At 41.6% G+C, this 26635-nt stretch overlaps 1 protein-coding gene across 1 annotated transcript in view; it reads right to left on the reverse strand.

The window, feature by feature from the left end:
- EFHB (EF-hand domain family member B) overlaps positions 15887 to 26635 on the reverse strand; it is a 72741-nt gene continuing 61992 nt past the window's right edge. Inside the window, exon 13 of the mRNA XM_003132069.4 lies at positions 15887 to 16772. Within this exon, the coding sequence (XP_003132117.2) occupies positions 16599 to 16772 (174 nt within the window). The 3' untranslated portion in view covers positions 15887 to 16598. The remainder of the gene's footprint in view (positions 16773 to 26635) is intronic.

A 26635-nucleotide genomic window follows, 5' to 3' on the forward strand; every position in this document is an offset into this window, starting at 1 on the left:
TGGCTACCACCCCCTGCATGTTCTCACCCAAGCCCACCTCTCCAGCCTGACCCACCACCATGCTCCCTCTATCTCTGCTCCACACATCTGGCCTCTCCTTGGGGACCTTTGCATGTGCTCTTGCCTCAGGCTGGAATGTTCTTCTCACCTCCTCACAAAGGTAAAGCCTGTGCATCTTTGAGATCTCAACCTCAATCCCAGGTTCTTCATGTTTCAACCTCTCTGAGATTAGAGAGTGTCCTACAGATAAATGGAGTCTCACAAGCACTGTTAGCCCAAATTCAAGTCAGATTCTTCCAGCAAGAATTTATTTGCTTCTGCCAGTCATCCTGGGGAATACCAACCTGTAATTATTTTAAAATCTCTGCTTGAGTTTTAGGACATATTATTGATGTGAATTCAGATGGAAAATTGAGTACTGACTTGATGTTGGAATTCTCAGGGGAGTTTTATTTTCCTCCTTCAACTCAGTGCCATCATTGAAATAAGCAGATTTCTTTGCTGTCCCTTTCCGTGAGATCATTTAATTTCCATTTGCCCTTTTATCGTGGGGGGCATCCCAGCTTCATGTGGAGTTCCCTTTTAGGATTTTCATAATAGTACATAGAATAACCATGCATCATATAAAAACTGCCTCTAGGAGTTCTCACCACGACAGAGTGGAATAAGGATCAGCATTGCCACAGCAGTGGTTGCAGCTGCAGCTCAAATCCCTGGCCTGGGAACTTCCATTTTCTGTGGGTGCAGCCAAAAAATATAAAAACAAAAATAAATAAAATAAAAACTGCCTCTAAATTTTGATGAAACACAGAGGTTCAAAGTCCTGTATTCTAGACAGCTCCAGTTTTCTCACCTGTCACAGTATAGTTCAGCTGTGTTTCTATGTGTAATTAAATCTGCCTCCCTTACTAGACTATAAGCTCCATGAGGACTGGAATGTGAGACCTTATTTTTTTCATCATTGCAATCCTAGAGCCTTGCACAGAGCTTGATTGAATATTAGGTGCCCATTTGATATTAACTAAATAGGGAGATCCTGTTGTGGCTCAGCAGGTTACAAACCTGACTAGTATCCATGAGGATGCGGGTTTGATCTCTGGCCAAGCTCAGCGGGTTGAGAATCTGGCGTTGCCATGAGCTGTGGTGTAGGTCACAGATGCAGCTTGGATCCAGCATTGCTGTGGCTGTGGTATAGTATAGACTGGCAGCTGCAGCTTTGACTTAACCCCTGAACTGGGAACTTCCATATGCAGCAGGTGTGGCCCTTAAAAAAGAAAAAAAAATTAACTGACTAAATGAATGGGTTGATGGAAGGATGGATGAATGAATGAGATACCTCCTTTGCGGCATAACTAATAAACATGCTATCAAGATCATGGCCCATTTGGTTCATTGTTTTCCAAATCAACCAGAGCTGTGATCTTCCATATTTAGTGCCACAAAAAATAGAAACCCATCCTTGAGAAGCAACACACACCTCCCAGACCATTCAGATCCTTTAGATATCTTCATTCCTCTTTTATTTCTGAGACCACCTCCTGCCTTTCCCCTGCCTCCTCTCCCTAATTCTAAAATCTTTAATACTTTCATGGAGTGAAAAGGAAGGATGCAATCAGTGAATACAAGAAGGATTTACTTACTAGTTTTTCCTCTTAGAAAGTAAAAGTGACTACTAAAGAAAATCACATGGGTTTCCTAAGGCAGATTTGATGATCCAGAAATCATCTAGGATAATAATAATAGTTATTTCCTTGCGGTTTGCCACATAAGGTATATGCTAGTATCATGCCTTTTAACAAATGGGGAAATCATAGCTAGGAATGGTTAATACTTGCCCCCAAGGTCATAAATCTACAATATGATTGATACAAAATTTGCTTTCAGGAGTTCCTGTCATGGCTCAGCGGAAACAACTCTGACTAGCATCCATGAGGACACAGGTTCTATCCCTGGCCTTGCTCAGTGGGTTAAGGATCCAACATTGCTGTGAGCTGTGGTATAGGCCAGCAGCTACAGCTCTGATTCGACCCCTAATCTAGGAACCTCCATATGCTGCAAGTATGGCCCTAAAAAGAAAAAAAAAAAAAAATTCAGATAGTCTGATGTCGCTAGTGAAGGAATAAATCTCAAAGAAGAAAATGATGACTGGTTTCTCATTGCAATGAAAATGCATACCCTTTAAACCTTGAAATAATTCATCTGTTCATAAATGTAGGTAATTATGATGTACCTTAGGAGGATGTGGCCTTAAAACATAGCTTCTTCCTCCATTTATATGGTGGAAAATTTAGTTGTCAGTATTGATTAGTCAGAAGTCATTTCCTTCACAGTCAAGACCATTTTAAACCTCCTGAAAGAGATAAACCTTAAATTCTAAAGTCCCTTATTTACATAGTGATCGTGCACAGTTACTTGCCATTTACATTTTTTTCCTTACATTTTTTTGTTGGCCAGTACATAGTAGACATTTATTAAATGCTGCATTGGATGGATAGATGGATGGATGGATGGACAGACAGATGGATATTATTTACTCTTGGTCTTGAGCATCTGTTTAAGATCTACTCTGACTGGATGTTTTGATCCTTGGCTATTTCAGTTATCTTCTGCTGCCTAATAAGTTATTCTAAAACTTAATTGTTTAAAACAATAACAATTTATTATTTCTCATGATTCTGTGGGTTGACTGAGCTCAGCTGGGCAATTATCCTCCATGTGTTGTTGGCTGGATCACTTATGAGGCTGCATTCAGCTAGGAGCTGGGCTGGGCTGTTCCTCCACATGGTATAATCTCTCAGTGATGTGTCTTATCCTCTACACCTTCTCCAAATGGCCTCTTGCTGCAGCAGAGTATTCTGGACATCCATGGCAGCTGGATTCCAGGAGAGAGAATTCAAGAGGACCAGCCCCCAAGTGCAAATACAGGTAATCATATGGTCAAACCCAGACTCACTGTGAGAGGGGAAATACAGAACATGAATCTGGGAGCTATGGTTCAGTTAATCCACTGCAAAAGAGTCTACCTCACTGTCTGATTTGCTTCCCCTTCCTATCTCTTTAAATAGGAACTGGTCCAGAAAAAAGTGGAGTGCTAATAGACAGGATGCTCTTAGTTAGAAGTAACAAAAACTCAACTCAGACAGATGAAAACAAAAACAAGATAAATTGACTCCTATAATTGTAAATTCAGGCATAGCTGGATTTAGGTGCTCAAATACTTTACCCAAGACTCTCTCTACCTCTTACTTTTGGCCCTTCTTGTTCCATATTAGCTTTATTTTCTAAAAAGCAATAACCATGTGTGAAAAAAATCACCAAAAATCCATATTTAAATGGTCTCCATACCTTAAAAATTCAGAAGGTGACAACTCTCTTATGACTTTAATTTCTCAAAAGAGACTATTTGTCCAGAGTGCCTAAAGAGAAAGGCAGTTTCTTGCCACATCAGTGGGTCTGTGGAAAGGATCCTTTTCTTCCCTTTTTCACTAAGAGAACAGCTATTCGGGTCATTAACACAGCATAACAAATTGCTAAAAGTTTGAGTGGCTTAAAATTAACATAAAAATGAAATAATTTATCTCATTTCTGTTGAGCAGAAATGTGGCAGTTCTGGCTCAAGATCTCTCTCAAGAGGTTGCAGTCCTTGAGTGACGGGGTTTGGAAGTGGCATGGGTGAGATGGGGGCGGGAGGCCAGCAGGAGCAGGTGGGAGCTGGCCAGGCATCGCTCTAAGTATGGTCTCAGGGCCTCTCCATGCGGTGTCTCCACCTGGGATACTTTAAGCTCCTTCAGAGCATGGTGGCCTCGGGGCAGCTGGACAGGCACAGGCCCCCAGCATGAGTGTCTCAACAAGCAGGTAGGAGGAAGATGCATCTTCTTTTCTAAACTTAGACCTGGAAATCATGCAACATCCCTTTCATCAACCAACTGTAGTGGTCATAAGAGAGACATAAGAAGGAGTTCCCATTGTGGCTCAATAGCTAATGTACCTGACTAGTGGCCATGAGGATGCAGGATAGATCCCTGGCCTCAATCAGTGGGTTACGGATCCAGCATTGCCGTGAGCTATGGTGTAGCTTGCAGATGCGGCTTGGATCTGGCATTGCTGTGGCTGTGGCTGTAGTCTGTCAACTGCAGCTCTGATTCGACCCCTAGCCTGGGAACCTCCATATGCTATGGGTACAGTCCTAAAAAGACAAAAAAAAGACAAAAAATAATAATAACAAAAAGAGAGACATAAGAGATTCAATAGAAGGGGAATTAGACTCGGCCTGTGATGAAGAAGGGAAAGTTTCTGCAAAAACATGTGGACAGAGAAGTAGTCTCATGACCATCTCTGGAAAATACAACCTGCCACAGGAGCCCTTGCAGGGCCCTGGCTGCATGTGGGAGCCTCAGTTCTAATGTGCACCCTGCATGGGCCCAGGTTATCTTGATAGTGTGCTGCTAACATGCTTCTCTGGCTTCAAATTAACTTTGTTTTAAGGTAAGCACCCATGGATTTCCATCTTTTTGGGAGGGGGGGATATAATTTAGTTTTATTGTTGTTCTTGTATTCTGTCCATCAGGCCATGTGTTAGTAGTGGGAAAAAAAAAAACAGTGTTAGTTCAGTCCACATGCCCAAAACTAGACTGTAACTCTGTTCCTTATTCTGAAACTTCAGCCTCGCTTGGCAAAAATCTACACCAATTTAAATCAAGTTATTCTCAATTTTTTAACCTGAGGGAGTAAAGCACATGAAACTCTTAGTTTTCTTTTTAGTTCTCTTGTTGAAAGCGAGTCCATAAATAAGGAGTACATGGGTTTGAGCAGAATAAGCATAATAGAGTCACACACAAAAATATGAGAAAGTGGAGTTCCTATTGTGGCTCAGCAGTAATGAACCCAACTAGCATCCACAAGGGTGTAGGGTCGATCCCTCGCTCAGTGGGTTAAAGGATCCAGTGTTGCTGTGAGCTATGGTGTGACAGGCCTATAGCAGTCACAGGTGCTGCTATAGGCCAGCAGCTGTGACTCCAATTGGATGCCTAGCCTGGGAACTTCCATATGCCGCAGGTGTGGACCTGAAAAGGGAAAAAATAATAATAATACAAAAAAGTCCTGAAAGCAAGCAGAGGGAAAAGACATATGGCCTACATGTAAATAATAATGGTCAGAAAGCAGTTATTTCAAAAGTGACAGTGTAAACTGAAATACAGTGAATATTGCCAACATGCAAAGTGGCAATAATTATCAATCAGAATTCCACATCCGACCAAAATGTGATATGATTGAAAATGAAAATGCAGTTGGAGGTATGACCAAGATGGTGGAGTAGGAAGACCCTGAGCTCACCTCCTCCCATAGGCACACCAAAATTACAACTTACAGAGCAACTATCTGTGAGAAGACCTGAAGACAAGCAGAAAAGATTTTCCACAACTAAAGATATAAAAGAAGGAATCACAGTGAGATGGGTAGGGAAGGCAGAGATACATAGAGTAAGGACCCACACCCCTGAGTGGGTGACCCCAAAACAGGAGGAATATCACAGTTGCAGAGGTTTATCCCTAAGAAACAAGGGACCCAAGCCTCACATTGGGCTCCCTGGCAGGGGTCCTGCACCAGGAAGACGAGCCCCCATAACATCTGGCTCTGAAAACTAGTAGGGCTTATGTTTGGGGGCTGGAGGGCTATATGATACACTTGCTCTAAGTCGCAATGCAGGAGTTCCCATTGTGGCTCAGCAGATTAAGAACTCAATATAGTGTCCATAAGATGTGGGTTCGATCCCTGGCCTCACTCAGTGGGTTAAGGATCCAGCATTGCCATAAGCTGTGGTGTTGGTCCCAGACAGAGCTCAGATCTGGCATGGCCATGGCTGTGGCATAGACTGGCAGCTGCAGCTCTGATTGGACCCCTGCGGTGGGGACTTCCATGTCATATGCCACAGGTTCAGACCTAAAAAGAATTTTAAAATAAAGGTCCCAATGCAGAGGCAGTATTGGAAAGGAGCCTGGGTCACACCCTCTTGCTGATCTTGGAGATCCTGCCAGAGAGGAAGGAAGAAACTGGGACTTCCCCTGAGGATGAAGACACTGGTGGCAGCCATACTGGGGCTCTCATGCCACCACAATGACACCAGCACTGGAAAGTGCCATTTTGGAATCCTCCCTCTACTTAACATGAAGCATACTCACCCATCAGCAAACAAGCACTCGCCTCAGACCCCTCTGGGATGTGCAGAAAGCCATGTAGAAAACTAGCTCCAACGATCAGTGGGCTGCAGCCCCCTGGACCACAGAGACAGCCATGCAGAAACCTGGCCTCACCCACCCAGCAGGCCCTCAAGTCATCACATGAGGCAGGGCCTCAATGGGTGGCAGAAGGTTGGAGCCAGGAGTTTCACTGTTGGAGTGAGTGGTTAGAGGTAAACAAGGAAGGAAGTCTAGAATGATCCATTTGGTAATGGATTAAAGTCAGAGACATCAATATAAATTCAGGTTTAGCTTAATGGAGATAAAGGTATTTACATCTAGAAATATTTGTAGATATGCATACATATACAGTTTAACATACACATTGGAGTTCCCATAGTGGCACAGTGGTTAATGAAGCCAACTAGGCACCATGATGTTGCAGGTTTGGTCCCTGGCCTTGCTCAGTGGGTTAAGGATCAGGCGTTGCCCTGAGCTGTGGTGTAGGTCGCAGACGTACTTTTTATGTTTTATTGACATATAGTTGATTTACAATATTGTGACAACTTCTTCTGTACAAATGCACATATCCATTCTCTTTGAGATTCTTTTCCCTCATAGCTTATCACAGAATATTGAGTAGAGTTCTCTCTGTTACACAGCAGGTCCCCCTTGGCCAGTCATTCCATGTACCTCAGTGTGCATATGCCAAACCCAAACCCCGAGTCCATCCCTCCCCACCCCCCACCTGTCCCCTTTGGTAACCATAAGTTTTTCAAAGTCTGTTTCTGTTCTGCAAATAAGTTCATTTTTATCCCTTTTTTTTAGATTCCACATATAAATGATATCATATAACTTCCCACTTCTTTAGCCTGGATTGCACATAGTGACTGCTTGCCATAGAGAGCAGTGGAAAGGGGGAGAAAAGAGTAACTTGACAGTAGAGGAACTTGAAAACACTGCCTTAGCCAGGTGATCATGGTCAACACCAACTATGATAAATAATGTTGGCGGTGTGTTCCTTATTAGGAATGTGATGGATGACACTTTATCTCTGTGGTCTTCCCCTCAAAACACATAACTGCAGTCTAATCTTGGGGACAAAATCAGACAAATACCAACTGAAGGACATTCTACAAAATACCTGAGCAGAACTCCTCAAAACTGTCAAGGTCATCAAAAACAAACAATGTCTGAGAAGCTATCACAGCCAAGAGGAGCCTAAGGAAACATCACCAAAAAACGCAATGTGGTATACACAGTGGAATACTACTCAGCCATAAAAAAGAACAGAAGGAATGTCATTTGCAGCAACATGGATGGACCTGAAAATTCTCATGCTAAGTGAATTTTTTTTTTTCGTGACTTCTGAGCCTTGTTCCAGGGAGCAGGTAGGGTTGACCTGGTGTATGTCTTTTTTACAATTTTTAGACTATATATTCCTTTCCTCCAGTCCAAACATAAAATATTTTAATTTCTAGTGCTAAAGAGTAAATATGGTATATATTTTTAAGTAATAGGAAATAAAGGAACTTCCTGGTGGCCTAGTGGTTAGGGATCCAGTGTTGTCACTGCTCTGGTTCATGTTCAATCCCTGGCCTAGGAATTTTTGCACTTATATATGTTTATATGTGTGTGTACATATATATATATACACACACTATACCCACACACACACACACATATATATATGACTGAGTTTATTGTACAGCAGAAATTGGCACAACATTGTAAATGAACTATACTTTAATAAAATAAAGTGATATAAAATAATGTGACTTGTCAGTATTTTTCTCAAATTAGTATCTTCTTTACCTTTCTTTCTCTTGTTTCCTTCCCTCACTAAATTTTAGAATAGCAGATGCAGGTAAATGTTCTTCTGGATAGCAGCCCTTAATGCAATCTCTCCAATCTTTCCACTCACATTGATCTGAAGGTCAGGATAAAGACAAATGTCACATCTTAACCATCATTGAAAATCAGGATCAACTATAAACCTATTTATTACAATAAATGAGAGGAATTTCCACTAAAAGGCAGGTAAATAGTATTGGATCTTCAAGTATCATCAACTTGAGTTTTTTGAGAGATTCACACAACTATAAACCCTTCCTCCCATACTCATGCTCTGCCCTCTGATTCTGAGAGCCAAGGTCTCCAAGAAAATGCAACACTTTTCTTCTTTGCTCTATATTATTCACCCTCCCTGCTGGTATAGATCTTTTGCTGTTTACGTTCCTGCTCTCTACTCATATGTACACACATTCCCTTAGACATTATTTACCACAAAAGCTTATCAAGGATTTTAACTGTGAAAATATTTCTAACAGGACAAATTACAGGCTGGATCTCTGGACAAAGACAGCCCTTTTAGTCTTAATTTAAATTTGGTACTAGTTAACTATACTTTAGATAATGTAGAGAGTTGGTAGAGGGAGGTTTTTTTTTTTTTTATGGTGTGTATATTGATCACTTTGAAGTACTGATAGATGCAAGCTCACTGCAGGAGATAAAGAAAAAGGCTTTCCCTATGCCCAAATGAAGGTGTGTTCACCTCTATCTACGGAGTGAGAAATCAGGCAAAGTAATTACAGGTGGAATAAGGACTGTAAGCTCCAGATTACTCTCAGGAAACATTTCTGAGTCTAAATGCACTTTTTAATTAGCTCTTCCAATAGCATCATGCTAATTGGCTAATTTGGATATGATATGAGACCCTGTGTGCTTTAAAGAAAATCTGTTTGTTGATATATTTATTTGCACCTGAGACTGTCTTATAGCTGGCAGGACAGCTATTATTAAAACAGAATCACCTGCTTATTTTAACCAGATTTTTTTTAACGAACACACATGAATTGCATTATCCCTGGGGTTTCAGGAGGAAGTATTAGCATTTTGAGTGATGGGAAATTGCCACTTAGCCAGGAAATAAATGAGCTTTAAATAGATCCCATTATTTTTTACAAGGTTATTATTGTAAATGTTTCATAATAGAAGAAATGCCCTTCAAGTCTGTCCTCATTGTTGTTTTATGATTGGGGTGTTAACCTCTAACTACCCCAGCTCTTCACATCAGGCCACAGTGAGTTTTTATAAATGGTTATTATATAAAACAAAATTACCTTTTATTGGCCCAAGTAGTATTTCCAACAAGTTTGTCCATTTGTTAGCTATTTTGTGAAGAAATTTATTGAGTTTGTCTGGTCTAGGACAACAGTGGCTTTTTTAAGTTTTTATGAGTTTAACCTATTTTACTATTAACAAGACTATGCAGAATTCCATAGAAACATGATTCAGGTGAGAACACGGTGATATATTTGTATATTCATTTATCTCTCACCTGAGTATTTCACAGGGCTTTCCTTGTTTCATTAAAAGATGACACTTTATAATCCAAACAAACCTCCCCCTCTTGCTTACAATACTGCCACTAAATAATGAAAAAAGAAACTGCATGGATCTCCCTAGATTTCAGAAAGTGCGGAGTGTTCTCCCTCCAGCTTAACGGTCTCCTTTTTTCTGAGTGTTACTGAGCCGGCGCCCCTAATCTGCACTGCGAGCTAAACTGCATCGCTAAGTTTAGAAATGCTAGGGTGCCCCCTACCGTTGCAAATGGGGAAGCCCTTTCTTTGCCTTTCTATTCAGAGAACAAGATTCTTCCAAAAAGAATACTTAACCAAAGTTCAGATAAGTAATTAGTTACAAGAAAGAAAGAAAGATGGAAGGGAGGGAGAGAGAGAGAGAGAGAGAGGAAAATGAAGACAGATAACCCTGCCTAAGGATAAACTTAAAATTTTGGAGCAGAACTCCTTTAATGTTCAACCTGATCCATAAAGAAAGGGAAGAGGCTATGCCACAGCCACAGGACTTGGAGAATAGACTTGTGGTTGCCACAGGGGAAGGGAGGGACTGGGGTGGATTGGGAGCTTGGAGTTAATAGATGCAAACTATTGCCTTTGGAATGGATTAGCAATGAGATCCTGTTGTGTAGCACTGGGAACTATGTCTAGTCACTTATGATGGAACATGAAAATGTGAGAAAATAGAATGTGTACATGTACATGTAACTGGGTCACCATGCTGTACAGTAGAAAAAAAATAGTATTGGGGAACAGTATTTTTCAATTAAAAAAAAAATCAGGCAAAATGTCACAATATGTTGAATATGAAAAAAAAAAGAAAGGGAAAAAGGGAAGAGGGTTGACTATTACATGACCAAAAGTAATAAATATTACTTATATGAATTTTTTTTTTTTTTTTGCTTTTTAGGGCTGTACCTGCAGCACATGGAAATTCCCCAGGCTAAGGATCAAATCAGAGCTATAGCTGCCGGCCTACACCACAGCCAAAGCAACGTGGGATCCAAGCCACATCTTCGACCTACACCATAGCTCACGGCAATGCTGGATCCCCAACCCACTGAACCCACCGAGCCAGGCCAGGGATTGAACCCACATCCTCATGGATACTATTGAATTCATTTCTGCTGAGCCATGATGGGAACTCCGACATGAGCTTTTCTAAAATGATAGTGTATAGCTTTCATCATAACTTCACAGGATATGGAACCAGGGTCACCGTCTCTCCGATACCTTTCCTGTCACCTTTGTTGGTAATTCAACATCCCTGTCAGTGATCCTTCCACTTAACACCAGACTTTCCACTTTTTGAACTTTGAACTCCTCTCCTTCAGTGATCTTGTTTGCCACCTACTTCGGTCACTCAGGCCCATTGTCACATCCCCAACCACTCTACCACCTCCAGAATCTTACATGCAAGCATTCCACTTCTGAGAACCAACTCATTTTACTCCAGCTCATTTTTTTTTTTATGGTTGATATTTCTCCATAATTCTTTGACCCACTGAAATGGTCCAGTCCATTGACCCTGCCATTTTTCACTACCATTTCACTTCTGAACTTCCTCCTTACCCGCCTTGGTTTCCATAGTACCTCACCAGAATCGCTTCCCTGCATGCACTCGGCTCCTTTATCCCTGCCTCCTGCCGTCTTATTTACCAGGGGAAATCCTCCCCTTCCTAAATCTAAGCTCCACTTACTCCAGATCTGAGGTTCAGCAGTTGAATATGAAGAAACCAATGGAAGATAAACACAAAACCAAGTGATCAGTTTCACCTTAAATTTATAATCTCCAAATTCAAGAAGGCTGGCAGATTTCCTATATTACTGATAAATTGGACTTCATCAAAATTTAAAACTTCTTTCTTAAGTTCAAAAATATCTGCAAAACACAAAGCTGATAAAAGATTTGTACCTGGAATACATAAAGAATTCTCAGGGAGTTCTCTGGTGCTAAGGAACCCGCATTGTCACTGCTGTGGCACAGAGTTTATCCCTGACCCAGTATCTTACACATGCCATAGGCATTGCAAAAAAAAAAAAAAAAAAAAAAACCTCAAAATCAATAAGAAAAAAAGTGCAATTTTTTTTAAAAAGGCAACAATAGAATTACCATATGACCCCAGCAATCCTACTCCTAGGCATATATCCAGACAAAGCATTCATTGAAATGATACATGCACCCCTATGTTCATTGCAGGACTATTCACAATAGCCAAGACGTGGAAACAAGCCAAATGCCCGAAAATGGATGAATGGATTTTTAAAATGTGGTACATACACACAATGGAATACTACTCAGCCATAAAAAAGAACAGAATAATGCCATTTGCAGCAACCTGGATGGAAGAGGAAACTCATACTAAGTGAAGTCAATCAGAAGGAGAAAGACAAATACCATATGATATCACTTATATCTGGAATCTAATATATGGCACAAGTGAACTTTCCACAGAAAAGAAACTCATGGACTTAGAGAATAGACTTGTGGTTGCCAAGAGGGAGGGGGAGGGACTGGAAGTTTGGGGTTAATAGATGCAAACTATTGCATTTGGATTGGATAAGCAATGAGATTCTGCTGTGTAGTTTAAGGAACCATATCTGATCCTTGTGATGGAACATGATGGAGGACAATGTGAAAAAAAGAATGTATATATATGTATAACTGCATTACTTTTCTGTACAGCAGAAATTTAGAGAACTATAATAAAAAAAATTTTTTAAGTCTCCATATTAGAACAGACTCTTCACCAAAGAAGGTATACAGGCATGGCCAATGAGCACATGAAGGATGCTCAATATCATTAGCCATCACAGAAATGCAAACTAAAACCACATGTGCTGTTACTGTGCACCAATTAGGATGACTAAAATTTTTTTAAAAAACTGACAAATACCAGGATATATTAGAACTCTCATGAATTCCTGGATGATACAAATGATACAGCTATTTTGAAAAATAGATTTTCAGTTTCTCATAAAGTTAAACAATGCTTACCATATATCCCAGCAATCTTACCCATAGTATTTTCCCTAGAGACATGAAAACTTTTCTTTACACAAAACCTATCCATGAGTATTCATAGCAGCTTTATTCAGAATTGCCACAACTGGAAACGTCTCAAATGTCTTTAGTGAGTGGATGAACAAATTGTAATCTATGCACGTAGTGGAGTCCACTCAGCAACAAAAAGAACGTAGTACTGATCCACAGAGTGACATGGAAGGATCTCAAAAGCATTGCACTAAGTAAAAGAGGCCATTCTCAAACGGCGACCTACATACTCCATGATTCCACTTAAATGACGTTTTGGAAAAGGCAAAACTATAGGGACAGAACAGAGATCAGTTCTTGTAGAGGCTGGCATGGGAGGGGAAGGTGTTCCCTACTAAGGGGAATGAGAAAATTTTAGGAAGTGATGGAACAGTTCTAATATTTGTTTGTGGTGGTAACTAATTAGATATATTTGTCAACACTCAGAGGCTTACACATTTAAAAAGAGTGGATTGACTCACAGACACCAAGAACAGACTTGAGGTTGCAAGGGCGAGGGAAAGAGAGTGGGATGGACTTGGAGTCTGAGGTTAGCAGATGCAAACTATTACATTTAGAATGGATAAGCAATGAGGTCCTGCTGTACAGCACAGGGAACTATATCCAATCTCTTGTGATAGAATATGATGGAAGATAATGAGAAAAATAATATCCATATATTATTTATGAATATTAAATATATTAAATATAAAAATATTTATTATATTAATTAATATTTAGTAATAATTTATTATAATAATATTGATATTACTTAAATATATGAATATTATGAATTCACTGGGTCACTTTGCTATACAGTAGGAATTGGCACAATTGTAAACCAACAATACGTCACTAAAAAATTTAAATAAATAAATGAGTGAATTTTAGTTTATGTAAATATATCTCAATAAACCCATTTAAAATGGATACAACTTATCGCAATGTCAAAAACCAAAAAAGAGAAATAAATTTAACAGACGATGTACAGTATCTCAACATGGAAAACTAAAAGAAATGCTAAATAAATGCATAGATCTACCATACTTATTGTTTGGCTGTCAAAACGTTTATCAAAATGTCAGTTCCCCCAATTAATCTTTAGAGTCAATACAATCACAATAAAAATCCCAGCAGGTTGTGTGTGTGCACATTGGGGGGAAAAAAAAAAAAGAATGAGGAGCTCTGCTTAAAGCATAGAAAAGTGATAGGCCATGATAGGTGTTCTGAATTACCTAGAGCAGTAAGCCAGAGGGAAGTGTCAAATCTGCCAAAATCACCATAGACACCTTGTTAAGAAAAATAAGAATCATGGGGATGAGGGCAAAGCCAAGGGGTCAAAATAATGATTATATTGATAAATCGAGAAAAAGGGGTACTTACAAGTAGATAGGATGAGCTATGACCTAAAGTAGGCTTTTTGATAATATTTACTGAACTAGACACAGTGCAAGGTACATCTGTGAAAGGCCAGGTGTCTTTTCCAAAGTCACCAATACAGTGAATGACAGATTTATTATTCATATCTAATGTTCCCAATTTACTCCTCAGAAGGGGTCTGATTGACGAACCAAAATTGCTAAGCTGTATAACACTTTGCAGTCAGACCTAGTGAAGCATGAGGACCTGAAGACTGTGTCTTACTAGGGATTCTGAGTCCTGCAAATGGGAATCAAGAAACTAGCACTCCATATCTCATGCAATACAATTTAAGAAAAGGGGGTCATTGTAGCAAAAAGCAGGGGAAAAAACCTATTGAATTTGAAGTTATGGAAGGCATGAAACGATTGAGATTACAGTTCTTCGTACTTTATTAATATAGCCAAAGCTAAGAAATGTAAATCACAAAAAGTTCATATCTTACTTGGACACAAAATGTCTAGTATCAAGTACCTTAAAGCTTCCTGAGCACCCTAGACAGCACTATATCTATTTGATTTCAGGAGTCTGTATGGAGCAATGCAGCTAGTCTCACAGCTGGGCCACTTGCTTTTTGCTGAGCCCTGGTCAGAGATGACTGCAGCTCGTGGCAGCTCCATCCGCAGGTTAAAGTCTGCTTCCTTAGTGACAGAACATCATATGCAAATGACCTCAAGCAAACAGCAGAGATGCTGGCCTTAACTACAGATAAACTAGAAAGTTTCCAATTGCTCAGATGTTAGAAAAAAGCAAACTTTATAAAATTACAAAAGGCCCTTGGTGCCCCCAAAAGCTGTGGAGGTGTCCTCAGTCAGGCTTCTGGCAAGGAGCCAGCAGGCCCGTGACAGGCAGCGGTGGCCTCAGGGTGCAGCCTTCTGTAACTTGACTGCATTTCAGTTAGAACACAAGCTGTGCTTTTGAGTGCAGTGACTTTGGCTGATATCAGATTTCCAAAACCCAGTAAGAAGTGGCAAAGGCAAGGATTCAATTCTAGAAAAGAGTAAACCTTTTTTTAGACATTAGGAGATAAAACTTTTATATGGGAAGTCAATTCAGATGCCTTTTTGTTACAGAGCTTGGTAGTAGGGCTCTAGATTTTAAACAGAACTTACAGATTGGCATCACTAGGTCCATGGCCCCAAAGCTATCCTACATAGGGACAGAGAGCAAACCATCAATCAGCTTCACTTGGATTCATGAGACTCAAGGCATCCCTCACATACCCCGCAACATAAAATGTTCTAATTCATTGCAGGAAAAGCCTTAACAGGAGTTAGGTTTCTGAATCGTAAGCCATTCCAAAGCAAGAAGCAATGGAGACAGCTTCTGGGTGTGGGGTTAAAGAGGCTCACTGACAAAGAAATACTGCCAATAGGCTGTAATGTAGCACCTACACTCAGTCCAGTCCCAAGAGGCTGGAATAATGTCAAGATTCATGAAGTTTAAAGATGGAAATTTGTTTCAGATTAATGGAAACTAAAGAAACACGACAACTAAATGCAGCATGTGTTTGTAAATCGGATCCAACCTAGATTGAGAAAAAATGATTTGTAAGGAATTCCCATTGTGGCTCAACTGGTTAAGAACCCAACTAGTATCCATGAGGATGCAAGTTCAATCCCTGGTCTTGCTCAGTGGGTTAAGGATCCAGTATTGCCACAAGCTGTGGTGTAGGTCGCAGATGTGGTTCGGATCCCAAGTTCCTGTGGCTATGGTGTAGGCTGGCAGCTGTAGCTCCAATTAGACCCCTAGCCTGGGAATTTTCATATGCTGCAGGTACAGCCCTAAAAAGGAAAAAAAAAAAAAAAAAGGTTTCATAATTTTTAAAAAAGTATATACACACACACACACACACACATATGACTGAGTCATTTAGCTATACAGTAGAAATTGGCACAACATGTAAATCAACTATACTTTAAAAAAAAGAAAAAGAAAAAAAATTTTCAGTATAAAAGATTATTGGAGAAATTTGAATAAAGCCTGTAAATTGGATAATAATGCCATAGTAATAATAATCTCCTGGTTTTGAAAATTGTACTACGATTGGGTAGTAGAAAGTGCTTGTTTTCAGAAAACACATACCAAAGTATTTCGAAATAACATGTGTGTGCCATGGTGTTGTTGTTGGAACTCAAGTTGTTGATTCCTAAATTCTGCTTCTTGTGATCAAGTCTCTTCTCCTCTGATGCTCATCAAGCTGAAGTTGTGTCATAGTGATACCTCCAGAGAAAAAATTTTAAATGTTGAGGGAAAAATTTTGTGAACCTGGTATCATGAATTGGACTTTGAATTCCAGGCAACCAACTGAAGCATAGAATTCTTAAGCATACTACACATTACAAACTTCCAATATCATCCTGAACAAAGCCTTTGGTGAGGTTAAAGATTAACTCCGAGTGTTTGTCAAGTTCTCTGGTGCATTATAGGAAAGGATAAAATAAATTTTAAAATCCAAAATCTAATTTATTAGCATTGAATCCAGGCATATGAGCCCTCCCACAGTGATTCCTGAATATAATGTAATATCTAAAACCAGAACAGACTGAACATTTTAGAGGAACACATATTTAACAATCCTTTGGTTTAAATGAATGAACTCCAAAAAGATCACACGGCTGTTTTGCACTTGGTCCGCTCTGCATGCTGTAGCTCATCCAGAACATTCCTGATGTTCTCAACACAAACTTCTCCTCTGTGATGTTTTTTTGACGCAAGATTCCACACATTTTCAAATTCATCTTCAGAAAGGTTGACACCGATGTTGCATAATATCTCTGCAATCTAGGGGAAAATGTTGAAGGTCAGATGAAGATTTATGCTTTTAAGTTTGTGTTATTAAAATATCTTTATTATAATACCTAAGACTATAGACATTTGTCCCCAAAAAGGTATGTCAATGTGTGCATGTGCTTATTACATATAATAAACAAATATCAAAATTCCAGTACTTTCAGTTCAGGAATCATTTTGCTAATATGAATGAATATGAGGGTGTTCAACTATCTGAGCTGATATATAAAATTACTTTCAACTTTGTTTCTGGGTTTTGTTTGTTTGTTTGTTTTGCTTTTAAGGGTCGCTTCTGTGGCACATGGAAGTTCCCAGGCTAGGGCTCGAATTGAGAATCAGAGCTACAGCTGCCGGCCTATGCCACAGCCATAGCAACGCCAGATCCTAGCCACATCTGCAACCTACACCAGAGCTCTCGGCAACACTGGATCCCCGACCCACTGAGCGAAGCCAGGGGTGGAACCCAAATCTTCATGGACACTAATCAGATCCTCATGGAAACTAGTCAGATTCATTTCTGCTGCGCCACAACAGGAAATCCCTGTTTCTGGTTATTTTAAAGAGATGCAGCCAAATTCAAGCAGAAAGAGTAAGAGAGTTAAAGGAGTTACTGGATCTGAGTTCCATCACAGTCAACTTTTTGTGTATGTTGTCTGAACCCCTTGCATATTAGGTTCTCTTCTTTAAAATAAGAACTCTGGGAGAGAGGACAAGATGGCGGAGGAGTAGGGGGACACGCTCGCCCTCTCCCACAAACACAACAAAAAAAGCACATCTACAGAAGAAATGACTCGCACAGAACAACAACCAATCGCTGGCAGAGGAACCTAATCTCCAATAACGGCAAGAAATTCGTGACATTATTGGGCAGAACGGGAGAAAAGAGGAGAGTGAGAGAAGGTGAATCCGAGCGGGACGGGCGCTCCCGAAAGGGAACTGCGGAGGGGAAAGGGATCCCGCACCCTGGAAAGTCACCTACCGGGCGAAAGATCAAACGAACCGGAGGAATCTCCAGATGCAGAGAAGAGTGTAGCAGTAAGTTGGAGTACGGAAAAACGATCAAGAACCCAACGGACCATCTGAACTACGGGCACAGTCACCAAAAATTGAGACGCCTGGGTGGGGGCTGGGCACCGAATCCTCGGCTCCAGAGGTTAGTCCCCGGGAAAGGGCCGGGGGACGCCTGGGTGGGGGCTGGGCACCGAGACCTCAGCTCTGAAGGTTGGTCCCCGAGAGGGGGCCGGGGACGCCTGGGTTGGGGCTGGGCACCGAGACCTCGCCTCCGAAGGTTAGTCCCCAAGAAAGGGCCGGGGGACGCCTGGGGGGGGGGCTGGGCACCGAGACCTCGGCTCCAGAGATTAGTCCCCGGGCTAGGGGGGCGGGGAAGAGCGGAAACTGCTTGGGAGGTCTCTAAACCATTTGACGGGGCAGAGACTGCCTGGGAGACTAGAAAACAAAGCTGTCGCAGAGGAAGGGAGCAATACTCTAGGGGCGGGGAAGTGGAAAGCCGCCTCAGAGGGAACCTGGGAGAAGAGCCTGGTCTGCGCCAGTGCTGGGGAGGGGAGAGAAGAAGGGGTGGGTCCCCATAGAATACCCCCCACGCCACAACAAGCTTACAGGCCCGCTAGCTAGCAGAAAGCTGTGCTTCCCAGTGCATTCCCTCCCCCCACCCCCACCACCCCCTACGCTCTCGCCGAACCTGGGGCTGCCTGCCATCCAGGAGGGCTGGCCTCAACAATTGCCTGAAGCCTACCACCGCAGGGGCTCTCCCTGCACAGGCCTGCTTGCCCTTTGGAGGGGCTACACTTCCACAGAGCAGCACCAAACACCACCAGCCCCCTAAAAAAGGCCTGCAGCCCAGAAAAGCTAGAACAAGCCTAGCCAGGCCGTGAATAGATCGACCTAATTCTCTGACGGTTTTTCTGAGACGGGCTCCCCCGGGGAGGAGCCTCTTGAGTCTCCAAGGGCCTTGCTACACGCCCAAGACCCTAGGGGGTGCTAAGACCTAGTGGACCAGCTGCATAGGACTGCCAGCTCCAGGCAGGACCCCCTGCAGCCCAGAAAAGCTGCAACAAGCCTGGCCGAATCGGGAAAAGATCTCAGACGGTCTTTCGGAGTCGGGCTGTCCTGGGGAGGAGCCTCTTGAGTCTCCAAGGGCCCTGCTACCCGCCCAAGACCCCAAGGGGTGCTGAGACCTAGTGGACCAGCTGCATAGGACTGCCAGCTCCAGGCAGGACCCCCTGCAGCCCAGAAAAGCTGCAACAAGCCTGGCCGAATCGGGAAAAGATCTCAGACGGTCTTTCTGAGTCGGGCTGTCCTGGGGAGGAGCCTCTTGAGCCTCCAAGGGCCCTGCTACCCGCCCAAGACCCCAGGGGGTGCTGAGACCTAGTGGACCAGCTGCATAGGACTGCCAGCTCCAGGCAGGACCCCCTGCAGCCCAGAAAAGCTGCAACAAGCCTGGCCGAATCGGGAAAAGATCTCAGACGGTCTTTCTGAGTCGGGCTGTCCTGGGGAGGAGCCTCTTGAGCCTCCAAGGGCCCTGCTACCCGCCCAAGACCCCAGGGGGTGCTGAGACCTAGTGGACCAGCTGCATAGGACTGCCAGCTCCAGGCAGGACCCCCTGCAGCCCAGAAAAGCTGCAACAAGCCTGGCCGAATCGGGAAAAGATCTCAGACGGTCTTTCTGAGTCGGGCTGTCCTGGGGAGGAGCCTCTTGAGCCTCCAAGGGCCCTGCTACCCGCCCAAGACCCCAGGGGGTGCTGAGACCTAGTGGACCAGCTGCATAGGACTGCCAGCTCCAGGCAGGACCCCCTGCAGCCCAGAAAAGCTGCAACAAGCCTGGCCGACTTGGGAAAAGATCCCAGACGGTCTTTCTGAGTCGGGCTGTCCTGGGGAGGAGCCTCTTGAGTCTCCAAGGGCCCTGCTACCCGCCCAAGACCCCAGGGGGTGCTGAGACCTAGTGGACCAGCTGCATAGGACTGCCAGCTCCAGGCAGGACCCCCTGCAGCCCAGAAAAGCTGCAACAAGCCTGGCCGAATCGGGAAAAGATCTCAGACGGTCTTTCTGAGTCGGGCTGTCCTGGGGAGGAGCCTCTTGAGCCTCCAAGGGCCCTGCTACCCGCCCAAGACCCCAGGGGGTGCTGAGACCTAGTGGACCAGCTGCATAGGACTGCCAGCTCCAGGCAGGACCCCCTGCAGCCCAGAAAAGCTGCAACAAGCCTGGCCGACTTGGGAAAAGATCCCAGACGGTCTTTCTGAGTCGGGCTGTCCTGGGGAGGAGCCTCTTGAGTCTCCAAGGGCCCTGCTACCCGCCCAAGACCCCAGGGGGTGCTGAGACCTAGTGGACCAGCTGCATAGGACTGCCAGCTCCAGGCAGGACCCCCTGCAGCCCAGAAAAGCTGCAACAAGCCTGGCCGACTTGGGAAAAGATCTCAGACGGTCTTTCTGAGTCGGGCTGTTCTGGGGAGGAGCCTCTTGAGTCTCCAAAGGCCCTGCTACCCGCCCAAGACCCCAAGGGGTGCTGAGACCTAGTGGACCAGCTGCATAGGACTGCCAGCTCCAGGCAGGACCCCCTGCAGCCCAGAAAAGCTGCAACAAGCCTGGCCGAATCGGGAAAAGATCTCAGACGGTCTTTCTGAGTCGGGCTGCCCTGGGGAGGAACCTCTTGAGTCTCCAAGGGCCCTGCTACCCGCCCAAGACCCCAGGGGGTGCTGAGAACCAAGTGAAATCTGCTACCATCGTGGGGTGGACCTCCCAGTCCTGTCTGCCCTCAGGAAGTCCTCCTTTGCTTCAAAGAAACACTGTTAGTCCCATCAACACTCCAGAAAAGCCACACTGCCTCAAAAAAAGATTGACCAACAACGACAGCCCTCAGGAAATATTCCAGGGCAGTGACAAGGCAAACACTACCCGATAACAGAGAGTACAACTCCCTCAGGAGAAAGAAGACAACAAGCAAGATGAAGAAGCTGAGAAACCACCCCCAGTCAAACCAACAGGAGAACTCACCTAAAACAGTCAACAATGAAACTGATCTCTGCAGTCTGACAGACCTGGAGTTCAAAAGAGAAATAGTGAAAATACTGAAGGAATTAAGAGAAGATATGAACAGCAATGCAGATACCCTCAGAAAGGAGCTAGAAAATATAAGGAGGAGCCAAGAAAAACTAGAACATTCATTTGCAGAGATGCAAACTGAACTAGGGGCAGTAAAAACCAGAATGAATAATGCAGAAGAACGAATCAGTGATATGGAAGATAGAATAATGGAAATCACTCAATCTGGTCAACAGACAGAAAACCGAATCAAAAAACTGGAAAGCAATATAAGAGACCTATGGGATAATATAAAACGGGCCAATCTACGCATAATAGGAATTCCAGAAGGAGTAGAAAAAGATAAAGGAATGGAAAATATATTTGAAGAAATTATCGCTGGAAACTTCCCAAATCTAAAGGATACTGGATTTAAGATACAAGAAGCACAGAGGGCCCCAAACAAACTGAACCCAAACAGACCCACACCAAGACACATCATAATAAAAATGGCAAAAGTTAGTGATAAAGAGAGGATCCTAAAGGCAGCAAGAGAAAAACAGAATGTTACCTACAAGGGAACCCCCATAAGAATATCAGCTGATTTCTCTACAGAAACACTACAGGCCAGGAGGGAATGGCAAGAGATATTTAAAGTGCTCAAAGGAAAAAATATGCAACCTAGAATACTTTATCCAGCAAGAATATCATTTAAAATAGAAGGGGAAATAAAAATTTTTCCCAACAAACAAAAACTTAAAGAATACAGCAACACAAAACCCAGGTTAAAGGAAATATTGAAAGGGCTTCTCTAAACCAAAAAGAAAGGAAGGAAAGGGAAGAAAAAAGAAAAGAAAAAAAAAAAAAAGAAGAAGAAGAAGAAGAGGAAGAACTAGGACTGAGGAAGATACAATCAGAGAGCAGTCACTCAAATAAGCCAGCATACAGATTTAATCATGAACATGCTTCAAACAAAATAAAATTAAAAAGAAAAAAATAAAAGAGTCATCAAAACCATAAAATGTGGGCAAGGGATGTTAGGAGGTAAATAATCCTTTTTGTTTGTATGTATGTCTCTCTTCTTAATTTTAATATAATAATGAAGTGTTTGAACTTACAGGACCATCAGGCTAAAACACACAATTATGGGAAGGGGTTAGCATACTTAAAAAACAGGGCAACCACAAGCCAAAACCAAATATTGCATTTGCAAAAAATGAAAAAAAAAAATACACTCAAGCAGATAATAACAGGAGACCATCCAACCAAAAAAAAAAAAAAAAAGAAGAATGGAGAACCATAGAATCAACTGGAACACGAGGATCAAATGGCAATAAATAATCATCTATCAATTATCACCTTAAATGTCAATGGACTGAATGCCCCAATCAAAAGACACAGAATGGCTGAGTGGATAAAACGGCAAAAACCTTCAATATGCTGCCTACAAGAAACTCACCTTAGGACAAAAGATACATATAGATTGAAAGTGAAAGGCTGGGGAAAAGTATTTCATGCCAATAGACATGACAGAAAAGCAGGAGTTGCAACGCTCATATCAGACAAAATAGACTTTAAAACAAAAGACATAAAGAAAGACAAAGAAGGACACTATTTAATGATTAAGGGATCCATCCAAGGAGAGGATGTTACTATCATCAACATATATGCCCCAAACATAGGAGCACCCAGATACATACAACAAATATTAACAGACATAAAGGGAGATATTGATGAGAATACAATCATAGTAGGAGACCTAAATACCCCCCTCACATCAATGGACAGATCCTCTAGACAGAAAACCAATAAAGCAACAGAGATCCTAAAGGAAACAATAGAAAAGTTAGACTTAATTGATATCTTCAGGACACTACATCCAAAAAAATCAGAATACACATTCTTCTCAAATGCTCATGGAACATTCTCAAGAATCGACCACATATTGGGACACAAAGTGAATCTCAATAAATTTAGGAGCATAGAAATTATCTCAAGTATCTTCTCTGACCACAATGCCATGAAATTAGAAATCAACCATGGGAAAAGGAAAGAGAAAAAACCTACTCCATGGAGACTAAACAACATGCTACTAAAAAACCAATGGGTCAATGAGGAAATCAAGAAGGAAATTAAAAACTATCTTGAAACAAATGATAATGAAGACATAACCTCTCAAAATCTATGGGATGCTGCGAAAGCAGTGCTCAGAGGGAAATTTATAGCAATCCAGGCCTTTCTCAAAAAAGAAGAAAGATCCCAAATTGACAACTTAACCCTCCACCTAAATGAATTAGAAAAAGAAGAACAAAGAAGTCCTAAAGTCAGCAGAAGGAAGGAAATTGTAAAGATCAAAGAAGAAATCAATAAAATAGAGACTCAAAAAACAATAGAGAAAATTAATAAAACCAAGAGCTGGTTCTTTGAAAAGGTGAACAAAATTGATAAACCCCTGGCCAGACTCACTAAAAAGAGGAGAGAAAGAACCCAAATCACCAAAATTATAAATGAAAAAGGAGAAATCACAACGGATACAGCAGAAATACAAAAAACCATAAGAGAATACTATGAACAACTATATGGCAATAAGTTTGACAATCTGGAAGAAATGGACAATTTTCTAGAATCTTACAGCCTGCCAAAACTGAATCAAGCAGAAACAGACCAACTGAACAGACCAATCACTAGAAATGAAATTGAAGAGGTCATAAAATCACTCCCTACAAATAAAAGCCCAGGACCAGATGGCTTCACAGGTGAATTCTATCAAACATATAAAGAGGAATTGGTGCCCATCCTCCTTAAACTCTTTCAAAAGGTTGAAGAAGAAGGAATACTCCCAAAGACATTCTATGAGGCCACCATCACCCTCATTCCAAAACCAGGCAGAGATACCACCAAAAAAGAAAACTATCGCCCAATATCATTGATGAATATAGATGCAAAACTTCTCAACAAAATCTTAGCCAACCGAATCCAACAACATATCAAAAAAATTATACACCATGACCAGGTTGGGTTCATCCCAGGTTCACAAGGATGGTTCAACATACGCAAATCAATCAACATCATACACCACATTAACAAAAAAAAAGTCAAAAATCATATGATCATCTCAATAGATGCAGAAAAAGCATTTGACAAAGTTCAACATCCATTCATGATCAAGACCCTCGCCAAAGTGGGTATAGAGGGAACATTCCTGAATATAATCAAAGCCATTTATGATAAACCCACAGCAAATATAATCCTCAATGGGGAAAAACTGAAAGCCTTCTCACTCAAATCTGGAACAAGACAGGGATGCCCACTCTCACCACTGCTCTTCAACATAGTTTTGGAAGTCTTCGCCACAGCAATTAGACAAACAAAAGAAATCAAAGGCATCCATATAGGAAGAGAAGAGATCAAACTGTCACTGTATGCAGATGACATGATTCTATACCTAGAAAACCCTAAGGACTCAACCCCAAAACTCCTTGAACTGATTAATAAATTCAGCAAAGTGGCAGGATATAAGATTAACATTCAGAAGTCAGTTGCATTTCTGTATACCAGCAATGAAGCATTAGAAAAGGAATACAAAAATACGATACCTTTTAAAATTGTACCTCACAAAATCAAATACCTCGGAATACACCTAACCAAAGAGGTAAAGGACCTATATGCCGAGAACTATAAAACCTTAATCAAAGAAATCAAAGAAGATGTAAAAAAATGGAAAGATATTCCATGTTCCTGGATTGGAAAAATCAATATTGTGAAAATGGCCATCCTACCCAAAGCAATCTACAGATTCAATGCAATCCCTATCAAATTACCCATGACATTTTTCACAGAACTAGAACAAACAATCCAAACATTTATATGGAACAACAAAAGACCCAGAATCGCCAAAGCAATCCTGAGAAACAAAAACCAAGCAGGAGGCATAACTCTCCCAGACTTCAAGAAATACTACAAAGCCACAATCATCAAAACAGTGTGGTACTGGTATCAAAACAGACAGACAGACCAATGGAACAGAATAGAGAATCTGGAAATTAACCCTGACACCTATGGTCAATTAATCTTTGACAAGGGAAGCAAGAACATCAAATGGGAAAAGGAAAGTCTATTCAGCAAGCATTGCTGGGAAACCTGGACAGCTGTATGCAAAGCAATGAAACTAGAACACACCCTCACACCATGCACAAAAATAAACTCCAAATGGCTGAAAGACTTAAATATACGACAGGACACCATCAAACTCCTAGAAGAAAACATAGGCAAAACACTCTCTGACATCAACATCATGAATATTTTCTCAGGTCAGTCTCCCAAAGCAATAGAAACTAGAGCAAAAATAAACCCATGGGACCTCATCAAACTGAAAAGCTTTTGCACAGCAAAGGAAACCCAAAAGAAAACAAAAAGACAACTTACAGAATGGGAGAAAATAGTTTCAAATGATGCAACTGACAAGGGCTTAATCTCTAGAATATACAAGCAACTTATACAACTCAACAGCAAAAAAACCAATCAATCAATGGAAAAATGGGCAAAAGACCTGAATAGACATTTCTCCAAAGAAGATATACAGATGGCCAACAAACACATGAAAAAATGCTCAACATCGCTGATTATAAGAGAAATGCAAATCAAAACTACCATGAGATACCACCTCACACCAGTCAGAATGGCCATCATTAATAAATCCACAAATAACAAGTGCTGGAGGGGCTGTGGAGAAAAGGGAACCCTCCTGCACTGTTGGTGGGAATGTAAACTGGTACAGCCACTATGGAGAACAGTTTGGAGATACCTTAGAAATCTATACATAGAACTTCCATATGACCCTGCAATCCCACTCTTGGGCATCTATCCGGACAAAGCTCTACTTAAAAGAGACACATGCACCCGCATGTTCATTGCAGCACTATTCACAATAGCCAGGACATGGAAACAATCCAAATGTCCATCGACAGAGGATTGGATTCGGAAGATGTGGTATATATACACGATGGAATACTACTCAGCCATTAAAAAGGATGACATCATGCCATTTGCAGCAACATGGATGGAACTAGAGAATCTCATACTGAGTGAAATGAGCCAGAAAGACAAAGACAAATACCATATGACATCACTTATAACTGGAATCTAATATCCAGCACAAATGAACATCTCCTCAGAAAAGAAAATCAATCATGGACTTGGAGAAGAGACTTGTGGTTGCCTGATGGGAGGGGGAGGGAGTGGGAGGGATCGGGAGCTTGGGCTTATCAGTCACAACGTAGAATAGATTTACAAGGAGATCCCGCTGAATAGCATTGAGAACTATGTCTAGATACTCATGTTGCAACAGAAGAAATGGTGGGGGGAAAAACTGTAATTGTAATGTATACATCTAAGGATGACCTGACCCCCTTGCTGTACAGTGGGAAAATAAAATAAAATTTAATAAAAAAAAATAAAATAAAATAAAATAAGAACTCTGGCAAACTGTCTCTAACTGGCCTGCTGTAAACTTTAACAAAGTTGCAGGTATGCAAATGTCAGAGATAGTACATAAGCCAGTGAACAGCCTAAAATCTGAACATATTGAAAACTTGCACATTGCAAACTTTGGTTATTAGGAACTTCCATATATTGCAGGTGCGGCCATAATAAGAAAATAAAAATAAGAAATAAACCAGATGAAAGGAGGGGAGGAAACATGTTTTATATATCCCAGGGAAAATATAAGAAAAGAAAGATATAACACAACATTGTAAGAGAACTATACTTCAGTAAAATAAAAAAAAAAATTTGTCTTTTCAGGGCTGCACCCTCGGCCTAT

This window comes from Sus scrofa, chromosome 13, assembly GCF_000003025.6.
Source record: "Sus scrofa isolate TJ Tabasco breed Duroc chromosome 13, Sscrofa11.1, whole genome shotgun sequence".
Classification (NCBI taxonomy): domain Eukaryota; kingdom Metazoa; phylum Chordata; class Mammalia; order Artiodactyla; family Suidae; genus Sus; species Sus scrofa.